The sequence below is a fragment of the Hyperoodon ampullatus genome (genome assembly GCF_949752795.1).
Source record: "Hyperoodon ampullatus genome assembly, chromosome: 6".
NCBI lineage: Eukaryota > Metazoa > Chordata > Mammalia > Artiodactyla > Ziphiidae > Hyperoodon > Hyperoodon ampullatus.
Genome location: NC_136919.1, coordinates 24358384 through 24380300, shown reverse-complemented (window position 1 = coordinate 24380300; position 21917 = coordinate 24358384). Strand labels below are relative to the sequence as shown.

Below are 21917 nucleotides of genomic sequence, written 5' to 3'. Positions count from 1 at the left end.
CATAATGAATGAAAAAGCATGTTATAGAAGAATCAATACATCTTACAGTTTGTGTAAATTTTTAAGACATTCATTCATTTAGTTATACTTTATTCATGTTTTTACTATAAATATTATATATACTATTCACTTCTACATTTTAAATATCTCTATATTGAAATATACAGATAGTAAAAGTATGTGTGTATAGACACAAATATAGTAAAAGTCTAAAGCAGTGAATAGGAAGGAGAAACACCAAATTCAGCTGGTAGCTCCCCCAGGGGTGGGAGTAAAAGAAAGGGCTGCAGACAGGGAGCATCAACTGTACTGGTTTTATGTATCATGTTTTCTTTCTTTTTTTTTTTTTTTTTTTTTTTTGTGGTACGTGGGCCTCTCACTGCTGTGGCCTCTCCCGTTGCAGAGCACAGGCTCCGGACGCGCAGGCCCAGCGGCCATGGATCACGGGCCCAGTCGCTCCGCGGCATGTGGGATCCTCCCAGACCGGGGCACGAACCTGTGTCCCCTGCATCGGCAGGCGGACTCTCAACCACTGCGCCACCAGGGAAGCCCCATGTTTTATTTCTTAAACTGGTGATGAGTATATGGATGCTTACTCCATTTTTTTTTTTTTTTTTTTTGTGGTACGCGGGCCTCTCACTGTTGTGGCCTCTCCCGTTGCGGAGCACAGGCTCCGGATGCGCAGGCTCAGCAGCCATGGCTCACGGGCCCAGCCGCTCCGCGGCATATGGGATCCTCCCAGACCGGGGCACGAACCCGTATCCCCTGCATCGGCAGGCGGACTCTCCACTGCGCCACCAGGGAGGCCCCTTACTCCATTTTTTAAAAACCTCATTTATATGTCTGAAATATTTCATCTTAAGTTTAAAAAAAGTCAAGTGACTGATTTTACCTCTACTCGTAACCATTTTCCTTTGGAACGGAAGAGGCAGATTTTCCCACAGAAGGGTAATGAAACGAAGAACTCAGAGGTCATCTGCTGCAAAACAGAAACACATGACACTTATTACTCTCAGCAAAGAGCACGTTGCTACACCATGAGAAAAACACCACTGTGGCACAGGCAAACTGCTTCACCCATATGTGATCAGACTTTCGGCGAGGTGTGTGCTGCAGTGGACGCAGCACATGTACAGGGGTTGTAGGGCTTCTGCCTTGTTTCTCATATGTTGGTGGCAGCCATCTACCCTCCTTCCTTGCACATGGCTCATAAATCAGCCTTGTTAAAATGTCTAAAAATGTTAGCATGGAGGTCAGTATAATTCATCCAGGCTCAGGCACCATCAGTTAAACACAAAGAGGGAAGATGAATCCGATAAAATGAACAGCCTGGATGAAAGGGAAGCAGTTAGGCTAGCTGTTCATAAGGCCTCCTCTTTTCATCTTTTAACATTCAGTATTCAAAGATAAGATTTTAATCCTAAACAAAAGAAATGTTATCAACACAAATATGGATATCAGTGCCAGTTCAATGTTGTTCAATGTTTTCATCCTCCTCCTCTGCTGTAGCTTGAAATAGGGGACCTGCCATTGCCTATTTCCTTCAGGGTGAATGTTGCTACTCTCCCCAAAGGCAATGTCTCCTTCCACTTGAGTTTCCAGGGCACTAAGAACTATCAAGAGTGCTTTTCACCATTATAGATTATAAGCACATGCATGCAAATGAGTAACTAGAGTCACCCTCTGGATGTCTCAGATTTCTCTAGGATAGATCAGCAAATCAAACTTAAGTAATGACCTTGAGATACAAGCTAAGACATCTGTAACAGAGAAAGAGGTAAAGCTATAGATCTAACGTCTCGATTCTAGGCTGTAGTCTAAATACAAGTTTAATCCACTTCAGCAAATATTTTGGAATACCTATTTTATGTAAGACACTAGATAACTTACTACAGTACCTAAATGAATTAGGTACTTACCAGAAGCTGGTGAGGCTCAGTCTCTGCCCTCAGGAAGCCTATACTCTAGTAAAGCAAACAAATACCCAAACAGCTAAAACAATGCTGCATACAAGTGTCATGAGGCACTCAGGGTGCTCTGTAGGTCAGAGGCAAGGGTTCACTTCCAGGTGAGGGGGTCAGAGATAAAGTGGCATCAGAGTTTAGTCACTTGGAAACCACAGCATATTGTGGATTACAACTATAATGTCCAAATGGAGGTAAGGAAATCCCTTTAGGGCCTTAAAACAAAACCTCTGCAGATCCTGATTCAGAAAATAATACTAGGATTAAAGGGAAAAGAGATTACTAATAAATGTAAACTGAAGAACCACATTTTCCAAGGCGCAGGTTCTCTCAGGGACCATAAAGAGGTTGGGGAGTGATGCCTTGGAAGTTTTATTCTCCTAAATTCCATGGTTCCGTCTTTGCCCAGGCAGAAGAGCCAGCTGATCAAGCAGGCAGTCATAGGCAGCTGCACTGTAGGCTCATCAACTGCACCTGTGAAGGACAAATCTACCAGTTGTTGCGCACTTTCTACGTGCCAGGCCCTGTGCTGATAATAAGCAGCCTTGTGACTAGTCCTCATAACAATCCTGTGGGTACTCACTATTATTATCCTCATTTTACCATGCAGAAACTAGTGGGGATTTTTGTTTTTGTTTTAAATTCTGAAGTCTGGGGCTCTTACCCTCTATTTTAGAGAGTCTACCTTAAAATATAAAAAACGTACTACACATGTACAATTTAGTGACTCCTCTTGTTTGCAATGTTAGGACTCATCTTAGAGGTGGATGCTGCTTGGCCATACCTTACAATGAAAGTATTCCTCTATCTTACGCAGAAGGTCGTTGAGCTTGTTCAAACCCTTACAAGGCACCTGGCAGTAGAGTGTGCCGTCGGAGCAAATATTAGTCACTCTGACATTTGTGTATATGGCATCGACCTGAAACAAAGGACACACCGAGGATGTGAGAACAGAGTGCAGCTCTTACCTACCTAAGGGGATCTACCTAAATAGCTCATTGAAAGTTTCTGTGCTTTTCAATCTTCTAAGCAAGCTGGAGGACAGACAGAATGAAATTCGTAACGTAAATGTGAAAAACTAGTTTGCATACCACTCTTTCCAAAAGGAATACCTGGTATCATTTGTGTCAGGCACAGAGTAGACATTTTGCATACATTATATTATTACCACTTTCTACTGTCTAAAAGGCTACGAGTATTTTTAGCTCTGCTTTAACTCTGGTTTATCTTCTCCCCATTAATTTAGAAAAAGAATTATTATATAAAACATATTTTTGCAGCATTAACAGAAATAAAAATTAAAAACTCTCACAAAATCAATCCCATTATCAGTTTACTTTCTAATCCATGTCCATGGGCCACAGGAATTTTTAGTAACTTTTAAAAATTATTATCACAGTAAAGGTTTAATTTTAGCCATTTTTAGTCAAATCATAATATAAAGGCAATTCACTATTGTTCTACTTATTAAAACAAGTATTTTCCCAATGTTGCTATGAAGTCTTAAAAATGATCATTTTTAACATCTTATCCTATTCTTTCGAGTGGCTGCTCTATAATTTATTTAAAGGTGTCCTTTCCTACAGACATCTATGTTCTTCACATTTAAAAAATGTTAAAGCTAGCAATTTAATAAGCATCTTCACTGATCTAATTTTCCCTTCATTTGAATTATCCTCCCTTATTATCTTTGCAAAATAATTTCATATAAAATTAATATATGCTCATTGTAGAAACTGGAAAATAAAACAAAAATCCAATTCTTAATAATTACTATTTATATTTTGGCATTTCCCCTCCTTTTAGCTCCCTTCCTTCCTTTTTTTTCCCCAATACATACGTAATCTGTCTCTATCTAGTGTTAGCCTAAAATGTACAACGTTCTTTTCTGGTGAATTTCTTTCCTGTGATACTCGTGAAGAGACAACAGTGGTCACAGTGGTACCTGAAGGTGAACCTCTAGTGACTTGTCACATATGGCCTTTAAGCAGGTGGCATTGATGTTGATGTCATCTTCTCCTGAGGTATCGTACAGAACAACCAGTGGAATACCAGCTTTTTCAAGTATTTCCACTGCAAAGATCTTTCCACAAGTTAAAGATTCAACCACCTTCACTAAATCAGGATTATCACTTAGAACTTCCAACCCTGAAAAATATTGAATATTTAAGTTTCTACTTAATTAGAAGAAACATTTTAAGATGCAGAGATTGTGTTTGTTTTGGCTACTTATTACAATTATGAATCTACTACAAAATTCTTAAATTTTATAGGGAAGCTTTGCTATAAAATCTTCTTTATAGTATCCACTCTTAGGTTTAAAAATATTTATTATAACATGAATGCCCTTTTGAATGAGTACACAAAGGCAGGCAATCTTAAAACAAGAAGAAAAGTTGACGATCAATCTGAATTTCTACCTTACGAGAAACAGCCTTCACTTTACTTACAAACACATATTTAAAACAAAAAGACTAACACATAAGGAAGTTGTCAGACAATTATGTCTGCCAGTTGTGTATTTGTAACACTCTTCCTAAAAAGATACCCTTGGTTTTTTCATTCTCTAATTAAATATGCACAATTATTTCTTGCATGAACATGCACTTATTGAAAATTTAGACAACCTTCCCCCCTCCCTTTCATTCTTTCTTTTTAAGTAAACCATCATGGCCCTGAGGATACCAAAGAACTTTCAGATTTATGAAAGAAAGGTAAAATACTGTTTAATGTAATGTGGGTATTAGGTGAATTTTATTGCAGTCTAATATTCTTTAAATTCTTGGAAAATTGTAGTTTCATATATCATAATATGACAACTCTAAGTTAATCTATTAAACTAATTAAACTAGGACATCATTTCCCCAATGGTACTACAATGTCTATTTCTATACTTTTCCCCTTTAAATCCGTAAGCAAGAGTTCACAGACTCCTTCTGACCCACCTTTCTCTTGTTCATATTCTGTTCTCCAGACACACACCTCTATAGCTTTTATCAAACCTTTCATTTCAGCATCCTAAATCTTTTCCTATGTTCTTGATATGTTCTTTTCAAAACTAACTCCCACAGGTTTGTAACAGTATTTTTAAATTACTCGAGATTTATCTCACAGATAAACCCAGTTCCTCTGACATAAAGACATCCCTGCTGGGAAGGAGGCATTTCTTCACGGGTCTAATTTTCATGAAAACAATTCTGATCGTTTTCTGAATATAGCTCTGGGTCTCCTGCATGAGGCATACATATTCCAATGTCTTTCCTCATCATTAACGTGTGCTCCCATACTTTCAGGTCATCCCTACATGTCACTCTCACACATGTGCATTTCTCTACGCTTCCTTGAGGAGGAAAGAAAAGAACAGTGATACGTGACAGTGCCAGAGACCGCACATGATCCACAGCTGGACTCGTGCTTGGGTGCACGAGGGAGTGTTCCTTGCTAACAAGCAGCACCCACAGAGTCCATCTCAGTGGGAACGAACCTGGGAGTCACTTTACAACAGGTCGAACAACATGATTTACACTGATCCTGTATCCCACGATACAGGGCCTCGAACAGCTGTTACTAGGGCAGTTAGGGCAACAGCAACCAAACCCTCTCAGATGTCCAACAGGCTTTTTAATAATAAAGTTAAATGTGCTATATGTTATATATAATGTAACAAAAATATATTAAAACATTATAACATTTTTATAATGATCAAATCTTACAAAGAGAATATTAAACATGAATTTATTTATATCTTTCAAGAAATAACACGTTTTAACACCCTGAGATACTTAATATGTTTTAGGATTTAACCACCCCAAAGTACAATGGTAATACGTATCAAAGCGGAGAGCGCTTATTTTTTTTTACTTAAAAAAAATTATTTATTTTTTATACAGCAGGTTCTTATTAGTTATCTATTTTATACATATTAGTGTATATATGTCAATCCCGATCTCCCAGTTCATCCCCTCCCCGGCCCCAACTTTCCCTGCTTGGTGTCCATACGTTTGTCAAAGTGGAGAGCACTTTAAAAAAAGTTCCTTTTACCTGCAAGCTTACACGTTGTAGCTTGGAATGGCAGTGAACAGAACTTCGGGTTCAATTTGTATGCTTTGCTCTTTTCAACACTTTCACTAAAACCATAGTCAACATAGCATACCTAATGATAACAGAAACAACAACGTTTAGGTTCAAATAAAATTCTTTATCCTCATTTCTTAAAAAAAAATCACTTGATGCATTGAACTGGCTTCATTTTACCCCATAATCGGCATGTGAAGTGGCACCACTGCCTGGAAAATGCCAGGGGAGGTGCCCCTGACTTAGCCCGGAAGAGGAATGCTGGGAATGGGACCAGGGGTGCCAGGGCTCCTGACTTCCAGGCCGCACTCCTCTGCTGCGCCTTTGCCAAAGGGGAGAAGAGGGAAGAGTGCTGAACTCCAAAGCCTTCTGTTGTCAGCTTCTCAGCAGCACACGTACCTGGTCTGCCAGCCCTGACTGTCCCCACCCTTTCCTTGCTGTCATAATGCCTACATCACCTTATTCTTTCTTGATTTATACAACCTCACTAAGGATCTGCTTCCTTAGGCAGATCCTTATTTATTTCTAGAGGAGGCATCACAATGGTGGTATTTATCAGATTCTAAATCCCCAGAGCAGCACTTGTGATGGCTTGCTCTCAGCTGTTATGCTTCCAGGGACCGAAATGCTTTCTGTCAATGACAACAATGATGTCACAGCTGGATAACATGGAATTCTACACTGTGAAGGCAGGTAATTCTGGGTTTTTTGGGGGCTGTGAAGCTGGGTTAGGCCTTCATCCAATTCAGGAAAAGGTCCCAAGTCTGCTGGACAGAGCTCTGTGTTTACAGAAACTTGCATGGCACTTCCTCACCACCATCACTTCCTCTCCATCACATCATGGAGAGCCTGGATATTATTTTTAGTGTATTAATAAAACCTTCAGTTGAAAAGGACTATATAACCAACGGCTTTTTCTTTTTGGAGAAAAATAAAATCTAGAGACATTAAGCTGTGGTTTAGAATGATAACTAGGAATCAGAGGGAAGGTGTTGAAAACTTAGTACGCTTCTCTAATTAAAGCAGATGGTTATTACAAATACAGAACAAATCACAAAAACGCAGGGCAAAGGCATGGCAAAGAAATACCAAGTAATACAGAGTTTTACTTTCTGCAATAAAATAAAGTCCACAGCTTCTGAGCACCGAGATTCTGACAGTAAGTATACAAAACAAAAATTCTCCCCATCAGAGAATCTAGGGAAGAAAAGAATAGAGAGATGACTAATGCCTTTCCCTGACCACCTGATAGCCGTGTCTGTGGGGCCTGTATATCCCATGTTGGAAAGGATCATCTCTTAGAGTCCATATCTTGACTCAGTGCCTGCCGAGGCCTTGATCCCTGACAGGGTCCCCACACTACAGCCAGCCACTTCTCCAACCCCTAATTAGCACCTGCTTTTCCTTCCCAAAGGCCTCAGGATTCACGCAGCTTTTTGTGTCCTTTAATAGCTATCAACACCCACAATTTGGATTCTGCTCTTCCTAGGCCTAAAATGGAGACAACATGTCTGTGAATAGGACAAAGTATGTGAAATCATGATTCCTGGGCAATCATGATTCCTGGGCAATTTAGAATGTACTCCTAGCACTAAGACACTATATACTGCTCTAAAATCTTCGAAGGGTTTCTGTAATATCTGGAGCTTGTTTTCTTTTCTTTCTTCTTTTTAATCACGATACCATGCATTTGTATGTCAGCTGCGGCTCATAAAACATCTGCCCATGGACTGTCCAGCTGGACTCTCACCACCCTCTGTCCTGTGTCCTTTGGCCCTGAGATCAGCACAAGCAGGCTCGTAATCCTGGCACCGGGCCCCAGTTCATTCCTGGCTCTCTGGCTCCCTCAAGTGGCCGCAGGTCTCACAGCACCACCTGAGTAATAACCAGAAAACACCCCTGGGATGTGGGTTTGCGCCAGGCCAAACTGGCACCAACCTGAGGGGGTGACCGCATGTTCCTGTTTCTCATATTCAGCAAGCTCTGTGGAAAGCAAGAAGGGAATCTGTTCTTGCTGTCAGGCACAGTAAAATTCAAGAGAAACCAGACTTTCCAAGTAGCTGGGGTTTCTCCTAATAAAGGGTAAAATTCATCTCTGTCTGGTTCATGGGATATGGGGAACAAGGTCAGGCCAGGACTGCCACAACTACTGCTGCCTTAAGAGCTTACCACCGTACAACACACCAAGCTGCTATATTTATTCCTCACACCAGCTCACGGCTCTCAGAAGCAATGACACAGCCGGTTGCTTCCTCCTTTATGAGGTACTTTCCTGTTCTGGCTTCCGTGACGCTGCCTTCTTGGTTTTCCTCCTTCTTTGGCCATTCTGACAGTCTTCTTTGCTCCTCTCACACCCACCATCTAAATGCTGAAGTGTTTCAGAGCCTAGTTCTGGGTCCCCTTCTCTGCTCTATGGGTGATTCTTCCTCAAGGAGATCTGACCCAGTCCCATGGCTTCAAGTAGCACCTACACGCTGATGCCTCCCACCCTGCTGCTACATCTCCAGTCCTGACTTCTCCCTGAGCTCCAGGCTTGTCCAGGTGAAATCCGATAGCTTTTCTCAAACCTAACAGGTCCTACAAAATTCTTGATTCTCCTATATATTGGTTATTTTCCCTGATTTCCCAATTTCAATAAATGGCACCAACATCCACCAGGTTGCTCAAGTCCCAAACACAGTAGCCTTCCTGAATCTTCTCCTTTCTTCTCTTCCACATCCAATGAATTAGTGTCCTGTCAGTTCTACCTCCAAATACATCCTGAATATGTCCCATTACCTCTGTCTCCACTGTTTCTACCCTAATTCAGGTTACAAGTTGCTGGCTACTGCAATAGCCAACTAACCAGTCTTACTTTCCTTCTCTACACTACTACAATCCATGCCCCACACAGGCACTGGAACAATCTTTGAAGCAAATAAACCAGATCACATCTCCCTGCTTATCCCTTCTTTCAAAGTTATTTTCTATCATAGCACCCTGGTTATTTCCTTCACTGCTATTAAATTGTCCTGTTTATTTATTGTATACTTGTTCATTATCTGTCTTCTTTTACTAGCATATAAGCTTCTTGAGAACAAGGACTTGTCAGTCTTGTCTCCTGCCCTAGGACAGTGGAAAAAATGAATGAAAAGTTTAACAGGCAGATACTAGCATAATGATAGTGTCTGATTTTATAGGTAAGGAATCAGAGAAGTTAAATAACTTTCCCAAGGCCACACAGCTAGAAGTGGCAGAGTTGGGACTCAAACTCAGGTCTAACTGACTCCAGAGCTTAAACTCCCAAAGTAGAGGTAAGGAAGGAAGAGGAAGGCCCAAGTGATTTTTGCCTTATAGATCTCAGACTGGGAGATATCCTTGTGGAGTATTTGTAGCATTTATTATAAACACTGATGCACTGTTAACACGTCACCAGGGTTTGTATGGTTCTTCTCTTCATAAGCAATCCCTGTGCCTTCAAATAGCTTAAGTTATGTTGGACTTCCTAAGGGCAGGGAAACGGTCAGCAAGTAGACTGAAGTTTAGCTAGGAATGTCTGGGGCAGTTATCTCCTATCGACTAGAGGCCATTCAGGTTTCTCACTGAGCACAAAGCAGTGATGGGGCCACACTGACTGGGGTCCTGTTCACCTGGACTTCCCGCCTCCTGCAGTGCTAAGGATTCTGAGATGTGCTAACCCTGCTTGCAAAATTTAGACAAAACCGTGCCTTCGTGAGTGAGTTCTGATTCTGGGTCTCTGAGCTGAGGGAAAGAAGAGGCAATGGGGCAGAGGATGATCACCACGAACGTGGTCAAGTCTGGAAGTATTAGAGCCTCTGATGGAAGAGACTGGTGAACGAGCCCTCTGACCTTTCCAAGATGACCAAGAGGGCAAGACTTGGGGCATGGCCCAAGTCTTATCTGGGATTCTCCTCAGCTGGCTGTGCAAGAAGGGAGAGAAGAATGCCATCTCCTCTAATCAGTATGGTTTCCCTCACTCCAAAGTATTGACCTTGATAAGAAGACCACAGAGCTCTGATCAGTATTCATTATATAACCTTGGGGGATAGGAATAGAGGTTTTTTTCCTGCTTACATCATGGGTTATGGTACTACAATGGAGAAGAATTTTTTTTCTTTTTTTTAAACTAAAACTCTAAGATAATATAACTACCACTGACTTAAAAGTTGACAGAGATAATCTTTTACAGGTACTATCTTTTCAACTTCTGGGGAAAACTAAATATAGTTAGAGGGGACACAATATTAGAAGCAACATTTTCATCTGAAAAATAATGTGTTTGTCTTCATAATGCTTGCCTTTATTTTGTTCTCTTCTGTTGAGGTGACCTGTGCCCGTAACCAAGCATCCTCCTCAGCATTTACAGCCACCAACTGGCCAATCTGCACAGTCTGGACTGGTGTGACCTTAGAGTTCTTACTGTAATACTCCTTCATCTCATCTTCCATTAATTCCTGAGCAGCAGAATAGTCTCTGCCCACATACCTAAATTAAAGGAAGAGAACACAAATGAAGCAACCTGGAAGAAGGAAAGCTACAGGAATTCATTAATATTACTGTTTTTCTACGGTCATCTTTGGTTCCAGGCTCAGACTTGCTTACACTGACAGGGAGGAGAACATGGAGTTAGTTAACAATTGTATCTTGAAAAAGGAGAATACAATACCGTGGAGCTCACAAAACAAGACCAAGGTCTAACACACCACACAACAGAGCAAATGCTCAACAACAATCCAGAGAACTAGAGGATATAACAGTAAGCAGTCAGGGAGGACCAGGTTGAGAGAAGACTCAAGGGAAGGAAAGAGAGGAAGTGGAAAGGAAGACACCAGTGGAAGCCAGATGAGCAAGAGTCAACCTGAGATTATGACTCAGGCTGCTGGAGATCTGTGTAGATTTCTGAGAAGAGAATGTAGTTGATAGTTCTGCCTTAACTAAGGCTGGGTCTGAACAAGTCTCAATCTCTGAAAATCAATGAAATCCGACTCCTCCTAGAGAAAAACAAACCCTTGAAAACAATAAATAGAACCATGTGACAACCCATCCCTCCAACTTACTGAACAAATTTGAACAAATTACAACAAAATGTTGAGTTCTGATACCCTTAAAGAGATGACATGTTCTAGATAAATGCCTCTTTAAGTTGCATGCTTTTTAAGAAATGTTTTTTCCAGGATACTCTTCTATCCCCCTTCTACAATTTTCGGCTGTTGACAACTGCAATCTCCTTGTCCTAGTTTATGTTATCAAAACATACTGTTTTGCTTTCTGCCATAAATAGGCTGCTGCTTCCTTGTCCTTTAGTCTTCAGAGACGATTCCAACAAAGGTCTCCTTCCAGGATGGAAAACCTGGCAAATCAAACCTGGCTCCTTTAACAGGAGCTATCTCAGCCATGGGATGAAGCTTTTTGAGTTTGAAGGCTGTGCTGTACCAGCACCAGAATCACCTGGCCAGCGAGATGGGGGATATGCCACAAGAACATTGCTCTTTGAACTGTTCTAGCTTCTACTCAGGGCCCAAGTGGTCCTATACAGCTTTCAGAAACTATTCCTTTTAGGAGTATCTTCCTGTATTTTTGGTAACTATCAGCAGGGCAGAAGAAACCAGAGTCAACCTATTTGTTACTAGAGGAAAAGAAGCTTTTAAAAGCCCTACACAAATGGAAATAATGCCTCTTTTGGAGGCAATGGCTATTTTAAAACAAAATATGACATGCATATTATTCACTCCAGAAACAGCTGTAAAAGCTCTGTCATACTCTATCATTTAAGGTTACTGAGCTTTACAAATGTTAGGGTACTGCCTGGAATACAGCCGCACTCTTGGCTCTGGAGTCTCCTAGTAGATCTGCAGCTCTGCCCAAGTGCCCATTTCCTGGGACCTGGAGTCTCAGGGGGTCTCCTGGTAGTGCTACTACAGTCCTGGGAGCTCAACTGGCAGAGGCCTAGGCTGTAGCCCATGGTTTGGTAGTCTGCATAGCAATGGGCTCCTGCCAGGGAGGAGGGAGGTGGTGAGAAGCAGCATGAGATCTGCAGGCAGCTTCTGCTCTCTGTAGCCACCAACAGAGAACGATGCTAGCTACATGCCCTGGGCGGGGTAAGGAGGTAATGTGACAGTTGGTATAAGAGTGGGTAGTGGCAAGAATAAGGTCATACATTATCCCCAAATTACCTGAGCAAGTGAATAAAGAATGATATGCAGGCCAATTTAGACATGCCACAAATACAAAGTTTTACAAAGTTAATTTTTAGACTGGAGACAACAGATTCCCATACTTGACCTAAGGGTCAAGTACTTGACCATGGCACCTCCCTGTAACTTTTATGAGTCACAAATCTACTAGTTTCCAGAGTCTACTGCCTGGGTAAAGGTGTGGATGTAGAATAGGGTTCAGCCTGCTGGGGTCAGGGTGGTGGGGGGACACTAATGACCTAGGGTCAACCTAAGGGCAGACATTACCCATCATGCTTGCTGGTTGCCAGCCAGCCTGCTGAACACGTAGAATGCTGGCTCTGGGATTCTAACTTATACTGAAAAAGGGATCTAGATAACCTGAGGACCCTGGACTTAATCATCCTGGAGTAGATTGAACCCCCATCCTATTGAAGTCCTGGAACTGATCCAGATTCCTGCCAGATCTTGGGAAGAACGTAAGAAATCACATGATTCATCCAGTCCAGTGCTGGGTGCTTGGTCTCTGAAAGTGGCACCAACGACTACTGGTAACAGATACCAAAGGATCCTGCCAAGGAAGCAGATTTAGATTTTCTTTATAATGTCAAATGGTAAAAGTTAGCAATGTGCTCCTCAACATCCTTCCTTTACCTCAGTTTATTAGTGACCCACAGTGGGAACCCTAACCCTCAGCAAGCTATTTCTATCTTCAGGCCATACCACATCTTAGAATAAAAGCTCTATACATTTACCACCCCTCTATAAAAAGGACCTCAACAAAGCTTCCACATGTTCTAGTTTGAACATCCTAAGATACTTGATTCTCACTTCATCATCAGACTTAGTTTGTTCAAACAGAAAAGCTTCAATAGGTTTACAGAAAAGCTTCAATAGGTTTGCTGTATATGACCTTGATTATTTTTTGTGGCCTTTCATTGGGTCTTCCCAGCTCAGCTATGATCCTTGGGAAGAGTAAGAGTCCAACACACAGGGACATTTTGGGTGAAGGAGCCTGGATTCTGTTCTGCTCCAGCCACAGCCACACCTTGGGCTGCTGTCTCCAGAGATCCAGCTACAGTGGTTACCATTCTTAATCCCAAGTCAGAAAAAGCAAATTATAGTCTTTCAACATTTTCTATGTATTCTACATTTTCTCCAAAAGTCCACATCAAGTGCCTGAACCGAACTGTTTTTTGGAATTCCAGTTATCATTAGCCACTTAGGCAATAATTCCTTCTCCCAGGCAATGATATCAAAAGGCTCGAGAAACCAGAGGGCTAATCTGATGCATTACACCAGAAGGCGGTGCTTAGCTATTCTGACTTTTAGGAAACACTACGTAATCCCAGATTAAACAGTATTACCTACCTAGTGGGTGATTGCTCTTTCTACGGACTAGGTATTGCTTTTGACTTATATAGTTACCATTATGCTTTTGACATAGATTTGTTTCATGTTCAGACCATATCATCATTTCAATTTTTAAAACTGTAAGAAATCTTTTCTCGCAAAAATAGTTATTTTAAACATTATACTTCAATATAACTCTATAGAACTAAAAATATATTCTTCCTCAACCAGCAACTATGTGAAGAATAGCCAAGTAGCAACAGTACACTAGGATTCTAAAGAATTAGAAAATAAAACTTGCCTGATAACCACTTCATTTGTGTTGCTCAGTTCAACCACCAGTACAGATGGGGATGCCTCAGTTGGAATGATTAACGGAGGAATTGTTACAGTCTCCATAAAGGTATCAGCACTTTTGGTAATGTTTTCTTCCATCTGCAAATATTCTTGTTCAGTCACAGACTTGATATCATAATCTCCATGTGCTTGCCCTGCATCCTTTAGGATTTTGTCAGTGGGTGGTGGAAGTTTAGCATACAGAATGGCCTTCTGGGGGTTTCCAGAAATGTAGTCTATGGTGCATACATCGGAAAGCGAGGCAAGATTTTTTAAGGCATCCTCGGGTAATTTCACTTTGTACATGTCCTCAAATGCTTTTGGGAGTGCGCTGGCCCAAAGACCACTTGAGTATTTCACCAGCAGCTCCTCAACTTTCTCTTTAAAGTCTCCTGGCATAACTGTTGGACACCCTTTGAGTGGTGGTATTTGTTTTGGAGCAGGTAGTGGGGATGGTGGCACTTTTTCAGCATTCAGTTCACTTCTCAAAAGCTGCTTTCTCTTAGCTGGATAAACAAGTAAATCTTGACCACCACTGTAAGGTTTTTCCACCTGAAAATTTTAAATAAAGCAAATGACAGATATTTTAACAGTAAAAACAACCTGAGAGCACATTAATGCATTTTAAATTTGAGAGAAACACTTTTCAAATTTATGAAGAGAACACAAAATTGTACATTTTACTCTTCTCAATCACTAAGACTTAAATACACTGCCTTCACTTGCAAACATGATCATGCACCACATTTCAGTAACAAGCAGGGAAATGAAATAGTATGAATTTCCCATGTGAAGCACCTGACCTCCAATAACCCTAGGAAATCATGAGAGCTTCTGCCGTGTATACCACCTAGTTTCTCTGACAAATAGTTTTGTCTCACCTAGTTTCTCTGACAAATACAAAGCAACAGCTTACAAAATTGACAGAATCTCACCTAGTTTCTCTGACAAATACAAAGCAACAGCTTACAAAATTGACAGAATACAAGGAGGAATGAAACCATGAAAAGGTATCAGAACTGTCAGGAATAAACCGCTAGGAAATATTCAGGCAAAACTGAGGTGCTGTCTCTCTTCCTCCTGCAGTATCCTGAGAAAACCCTCAGCTTTCCATTATGTAGGAAGGTCAGTCCAGAGGTAAGGTACATATTTTCCAACAACTACAGTAGAAAGTTAGCTAAAAGTGTTGTCCCTCTAATGAACAAGACTTAAGAATGCCCAGCAGTTGTATACCATCCAATTTCTAATTTTCTTCTCGTAACATTCCAGAGAGGCACGGCTTGATGGCATCTCCTAATATAAGAGAAGGAGGAAAAGAGAAACTGATGTATGGCACCATTTTTCCAAGTTCTAAGCCTCTCCACTTCTAGACCAGGGGTCAGCACACCACAGGCTGCAGCCCAATGCAGCGTGCCACCTGTTTTTCCATAGCCCATGAGCTAAGAATGATTTTTCTATTTTTAAATGGTTGAAAAAAAAACAAAAGAATTACTTTGTGACACAAAAATGATATGAAATTCCGTGTACATCAACAAAGTTTTATTGGCACCCAGCCATGCTCTATGTAGTGCGTATGGCTGCTTTTGCACCACAGTGGCAGAGTCGAGTAGTTGTGCCAGACTATGGGTGACAGTCACATAGCTCTTGGCCTGAAAAACCTAAAATATTTATTACTTGGTCCTTTACAAAAAAAATTTCTCAACTTCTGATTAGACTGAAGTTAGTACTCATAGCCCTCTGAAATGCTTCTATTTTGTCAGATCCTATTCACCTATTCTTTAGCTGAAATTTAAGACCTTAGGAGGCTATCCAGACCACTAAGGTGATAATACAAGCTTACAAGAAGTACCCCCTTCCCCAAGAAGAATAGAATATTAAAGTTGCTGGGTGGGTAGCTTGTCAGTAAAGAACATTGACTTCACTTACTAATTTTCTATATAATGCTTAGGAAGAGAGAACATAAACACAGTTGACCCTGCTGACACCGTGTGACACTCTGGATGGTATTTATATGATATTCACAATTTGTGTCCTTAATGTTAAGGCTGGAAACACAAACATTTGGGACACTCCTCATTTTGCTCTCAATGGTTAGCCCACCTCTCCAAAGACTCACATTTTAAAATCTGGAATCTTAAAATGCCTATCTTCACTGTGCTTTAAGACACTTAAGATACAAGGACACAGACTGGGTATCCAGATAAGATTTGAGAAATATACTTTTTGAGAAAATGGAAAAATAAAACAGAATTCTATTTCTATGTGAGTTATTCACTTGTCATACAGAATCCCAGTTAGTAGCCTCTTCAATAAGTGGTGCTGGGAAAACTGGACAGCTACATGTAAAAGAATGAAATTAGAACACTCCCTAAAACCATACACAAAAATAAATTCAAAATGGATTAAAGACCTAAATGTAAGGCCAGACACTATAAAAAACTCTTAGAGGAAAACATAGGCAGAACACTCTATGACATAAATCACAGCAATACCCTTTTTGACCCACCTCCCAGAGAAATGGAAATAAAAACAAAAATAAACAAATGGGACCTAATGAAACTTAAAAGCATTTGTACAGCAAAGGAAAACATAAACAAGATGAAAAGACAACCCTCAGAATGGGAGAAAATATTTGAAAATGAAGCAACTGACAAAGAATTAATCTCCAAAATTTACAAGCAGCTCATGCAGCTCAATATCAAAAAAACAAAAAACCCAATCCAAAAATGGGCAGAGGACCTAAATAGACATTTCTCCAAAGAAGATATACAGAGGGCTAACAAACACATGAAAGGATGCTCAACATCACTAATCATTAGAGAAATGCAAATCAAAACTGCAATGAGGTATCACCTCACATCGGGCAGAATAGCCATCATCAAAAAATCTACAAACAATAAATGCTGGAGAGGGTGTGGAGAAAAGGGAACCCTCTTGCACTGTTGGTGGGAATGTAAATTGATACAACCACTATGGAGGTTCTTTAAAAAACTAAAAATAGAACTGCCATACAACCCAGCAGTCCCACTACTGGGCATATACCCTGAGAAAACCATAATTCAAAATGGGTCATTCATGTACCACAATGTTCATTGCAGCTCTATTTACAATAGCCAGGACATGGAAGCAACCTAAGTGTCCATCAACAGATGAATGAATAAAAAAGATGTGGTACGTATATACAATGGAATATTACTCTGCCATACAAAGAAACGAAATTGAGTTATTTGTAGTGAGGTGGATGGACGTAGAGACTGTCATACAGAGTGAAGTAAGTCAGAAAGAGAAAAACAAATACCGCATGCTAACACATATATATGTGGAAACTAAAAAAAATGGTTCTGAAGAACCTAGGGGCAGGATGGGAATAAAGGTGCGGACGTAGAGAATGGACTTGAGGACACAGGGAGGGGGAAGGGTAAGCTGGGACAAAGTGAGAGAGTGGTATGGACATATATACACTACTGAATGTAAAATAGATAGCTAGTGGGAAACAGCCACACAGCACAGGGAGATCAGCTCGGTGCTTTGTGACCACCTAGAGGGGTGGGATAGGGAGGGTGCGAGGGAGACACAAGAGGGAGGAGATATGGGGATATATGTATATGTATAGCTGATTCACTTTGTTACAAAGCAGAAACTAATACACAATTGTAAAGCAATTATACTCCAATAAAGATGTTAAAAAAACAAAAAAAGAATCCCAGTTAGTACAATTTTAGATTTAGACATGGCAGTCCTCCATATCCAAAGCCAGCTGAGCCTGCTGGGCCCATCTTAAAACCCTTCTTCAGTCTTCACCTAGCAACATCTTCTCAACTCTTTGCAACACCTTCTCTGAAGTGGATGGCAGAGGCTAATTTCAATGGAATATAGTCCATCTTATTCATCTAAAATAACTCTCACAAGCCGCATGCCCTATCTGTCCACATGGCTTCTTCTAACCCAAAAGAGGACAACAGTTCTTCAGTTTAATGATCCTTTTCTTTCCAATAAGTTAACTGGGAATATGAGATACTTCAATGTTTGTTTACTAATCTCCCCCATTCTTGGCCCCAAAGCTTCCATTCCCACCTGTGCTTTAGATGCAATCAGGACCAATTACCTAACAATGTAATTGTCAAATCTGTCAAACCTCTAAACATGACCTCTGAACATGACCAGCACACTGAGTTCTTCTAACTAGGGATTACTATCTTTTTTTTTTTTTTTGCGGTACGCGGCCTCTCACTGTTGTGGCCTCTCCCGTTGAGGAGCACAGGCTCCGGACGCGCAGGTTCAGCGGCCATGGCTCAGGGGCCCAGCCGCTCCGCGGCATGTGGGATCCTCCCGGACCGGGTCACGAACTCGCGTCCCCTGCATCGGCAGGCGGACTCTCAACCACTGCACCACCAGGGAAGCCGGGGATTACCATCTTAACAGAAGTTATGAATATTAGGTCCACTTGATGTGAATTTGGTCAGGACAAGAGGAGAATTCCCATTTTTCTGGCCTTTATTCCAGAATAATGCTTAAAGATCACCTGGAAGTAGTAAGCTTCCAGGGCTTTGTCTGGAGCATTTATATCAAGCTTTGCCAGTCAGCCTATAAAGTAGATTTTTGACCAATAAGCCTGAGTTTATTCAAAGTACAAACAATGGCCAAATAATCATCTGAACTAGAAGGCAGGTTTGTTTCCTCAGCAGTTTTATTTTCATTGTTTAAAGTAGATACCCTATCCCAGCCCCCAGCAGTCCCCAAATGACTAGTTCCTTGAATTGTAGCCACTTTCCAATTTTTACTGGCTTCTTCTTGATCTCATAAGCCAGTTATGTGCCTAATTCCACTTTGTTCTATAGTGATTTGGCCTCTTTAAATTCAACTTAGCATCTACTAAGATTAAACATACGCCTGACTTTAGGAACAGAACCTGACACTAACTGGAGTTGATTCAGATGTTCTTCAACATGTTAGACAACTATTCATGGATAATTTAGTGACATGGAATATATGCCTGGTCCACGTACGTCATTAGCCAATCTTTGGAGAATAGCTGAAGGGTTACTCCATTCAAATGAAAAGATCATGAAACTCATATTGTTTAGAATTTAAAATATATGTAATTTAAGACAAATGTAATTTTTTTCAACTTAAACTCTGTTTTAAATTTTTCATGAAAGTGAAAATTTGCTTTTCTCAGGCATTCCAATGTGATCACCATCTGTCCTCCGCAACATGTGTCTTCTTTTTAATTTTCTGGTCAATGGGCTTAGAAACAACACCTATTGCTATATCTATTCCCAGCCTATGAGAATCTCCCCAAAGGCAAGAAAATGCTGGAATGTGGGTTACAGTATGGTGTCCACTCTTCACTGTGCTCTGGTACATCTGACCAGATTTACATGCTGTTCTCTTGTCTCATCCCCCAAAACAGAACAGCTGTCTTCTGGCCTTCATAAATGACCAAGGTAAGTCAATAGCTACTTGAAACATGGCTTTTATTATTTCCTTAGTGTGATAATCAGCTGCTAATCATTCCAGTTGGATCTTTCAGGAGGGTGCTTTTACAAATTCTATTGGGTTGGCCAAAAGGTTCATTTGTTTTTTTCCATAAGATGGCTCTAGTAGCACTTAGTTGTTTTTAACTTCAGTTGAAACGATTTTGTTAGATTGTATTGTGACAGTCGTCATATCAGTGTGCATTAAAAAAAAGACTTATCAAAACTTATGAATTTTTGTGTAGCCATTTTAATACTGAAGATGAAAGAAAAAAGCAACATTTTCCACATATCATGCTTTATTATTTCAAGAAAGGTAAAAACGCAACTGAAACGCAAAAATAAGGTTTGTGCAGTGAATGGGAGAAGGTGCTGTGACTGATTGAACATGTCAAAAGTGGTTTGCGGGGCTTCCCTGGTGGCTCAGTGGTTAAGAATCTGCCTGCCAATGCAGGGGACATGGGTTCAAACCCTGGTCCGGGAAGATCCCACATGCTGCGGAGCAACTATGCCTGTGCACCACAACTACTGAGCCTGTGCTCTAGAGCCCGTGAGCCACAACTACTGAGGCCCACGTGCCTAGAGCCCGTCCTGCACAACAGGAGAAGCCACAACAGTGAGAAGCCCACGCACCGCAATGAAGAGTAGCCCCTACTCGCCGCAACTAGAGAAAGCTCGTGCGCAGCAATGAAGACCCAACGCAGTCAAAAATAAATAAATAAATAAATTTTAAAAAGTGGTTTGAGGGCTTCCCTGGTGGCGCAGTGGTTGAGAGTCCGCCTGCCGTTGCAGGGGACACGGGTTCGTGCCCCGGTCCGGGAAGATCCCACATGCCGCGGAGCGGCTGGTCCCGTGAGCCATGGCCACTGGGCCTGCACGTCTGGAGCCTGTGCTCCGTGACGGGAGAGGCCACAGCAGTGAGAGGCCCGCTTACCACAAAAAAAAAAAAAAAAAAAAGTGGTTTGAGAAGTTTTGTGCTGGAGGTTTCTCGCTGGACGATGCTCCATGGTCAGGTAGACCAGTTGAAGTTGATAGTGATCAAATCGAGACATTCATTGAGAATAATCAACGTTATACCACGTGGGAGATAGCCAACATACTCAAAATATCCAAATAAGCACTGAAAATCATTTGCACCTTCTTGGTTATGTGAATCGCTTTGATGTTTGGGTTCCACATAAGTTAAGCGAAAAAAACCTTGACCATATTTCCACATTTGATTCTCTACTTAAACGTAATGAAAATGTTCTGTTTTTTAAAACAAATTGTGACGGGCGATGGAAAGTGGATATTGTACAATAATGTGGAACAGAAGAGATCATGGGGCAAGTGAAATGAGCCACCACCAACCAAAGGCTGGTCTTCATCCGAAGAAGGTGATGTTGTGTATATGGTAGAATTGGCAGGGAGTCCTCTGTTATGAGCTCCTTCAGGAAAACCAAATGATTAATTCCAACAAGTACTGCTCCCAGTTAGACCAACTGAAACCAGCACTTGACAAAAAGCGTCCAGAATGAGTCAACAGAAAATGCATAATCTTCCATCAGGATAACGTGAGACCGCATGTTTCTTTGACGACCAGGCAAAAACTGTTACAGCTTGGCTGGGAAGTTCTGATTCATCCGCCGTATCCACCAGATATTACTGCACCTTCGGATTTCCATTTATTTAGGTCTTTACAAAATTTTCTTAATGGAAAAAATTTCAATTCCCTGGAAGACTGTAAAAGGCACCTGGAACAGTTCTTTGCTCAAAAAGATAAAAAATCTTGGGAAGATGGAATTATGAAGTTGCCTGAAAAATGGCAGAAAGTAGTGGGACAAAAGGGTGAGTACGTTGTTCAATAAAGTTCTTGGTGAAAATGAAAAATGTGTCTTTTATTTTTACTTAAAAACCGAAGGCACTTTTTGGCCAACCCAATAGTTCCTGTAGTCTAATTGATTCAGGTACATACCTGAGAAGGGGGTCAAAAGGCCTCCTGTTCTATAGGAGAAGACTCAGGATCATAATCCTGCCATTTTCTTCCATGCTTTCGTTGTTTTGTGGCTCTTCAGTTTTGTGTTTGGTTTTGGATATTCACCCAAAAAATCGCCAGTCCAATGACTGGAAACTGGCATGACCTGGAACTCCATAGATTTACTATGTATGGTCCTTACCTCCACCTCCCAACAGCAGAGACAGAGGTAACCTAAAGGATTAACTCCTTACACCATGGAGTTCAAGCCATCTCCTCTGGCGATCATCAGAGATTCTAGTATCTAACATGCCTTACACCTTCTATTCCCACAAGTTCATTAATATTTAGCTTGATTTCTGCCTCATTTGGAATCACAACTTGAATGAGATACTTCTCTCACATCCCTCTGAGTTTTTGTAAGTTTGGAGTTGACAGATTAGGTTTGGTAGATGTGAGACTCAAGGACTTAAAACATCAACTTCTTCAGGAGCCCTGTAAATTCACACAAATAGAAGTCTTCATGCTATATGCCTAGAAATTGTCTTCTTAATTCTAAGAGGTCTTTACTTCTTCCTAATTTACC

General features: G+C 41.0%; 1 protein-coding gene across 1 annotated transcript in view; it reads right to left on the bottom strand.

Moving 5' to 3' along the window:
• Positions 1-21917, bottom strand: part of TDRD7 (tudor domain containing 7) — an 89323-nt gene that overhangs the window by 17965 nt on the left and 49441 nt on the right. The window contains exons 7-12 of the mRNA XM_079705912.1: positions 13866-14452; positions 10337-10523; positions 6006-6117; positions 3910-4112; positions 2749-2883; positions 893-979 (exon numbers count right to left, since the gene is read on the bottom strand). Coding sequence (XP_079562038.1) covers positions 893-979; positions 2749-2883; positions 3910-4112; positions 6006-6117; positions 10337-10523; positions 13866-14452 — 1311 coding nt within the window. The remainder of the gene's footprint in view (positions 1-892; positions 980-2748; positions 2884-3909; positions 4113-6005; positions 6118-10336; positions 10524-13865; positions 14453-21917) is intronic.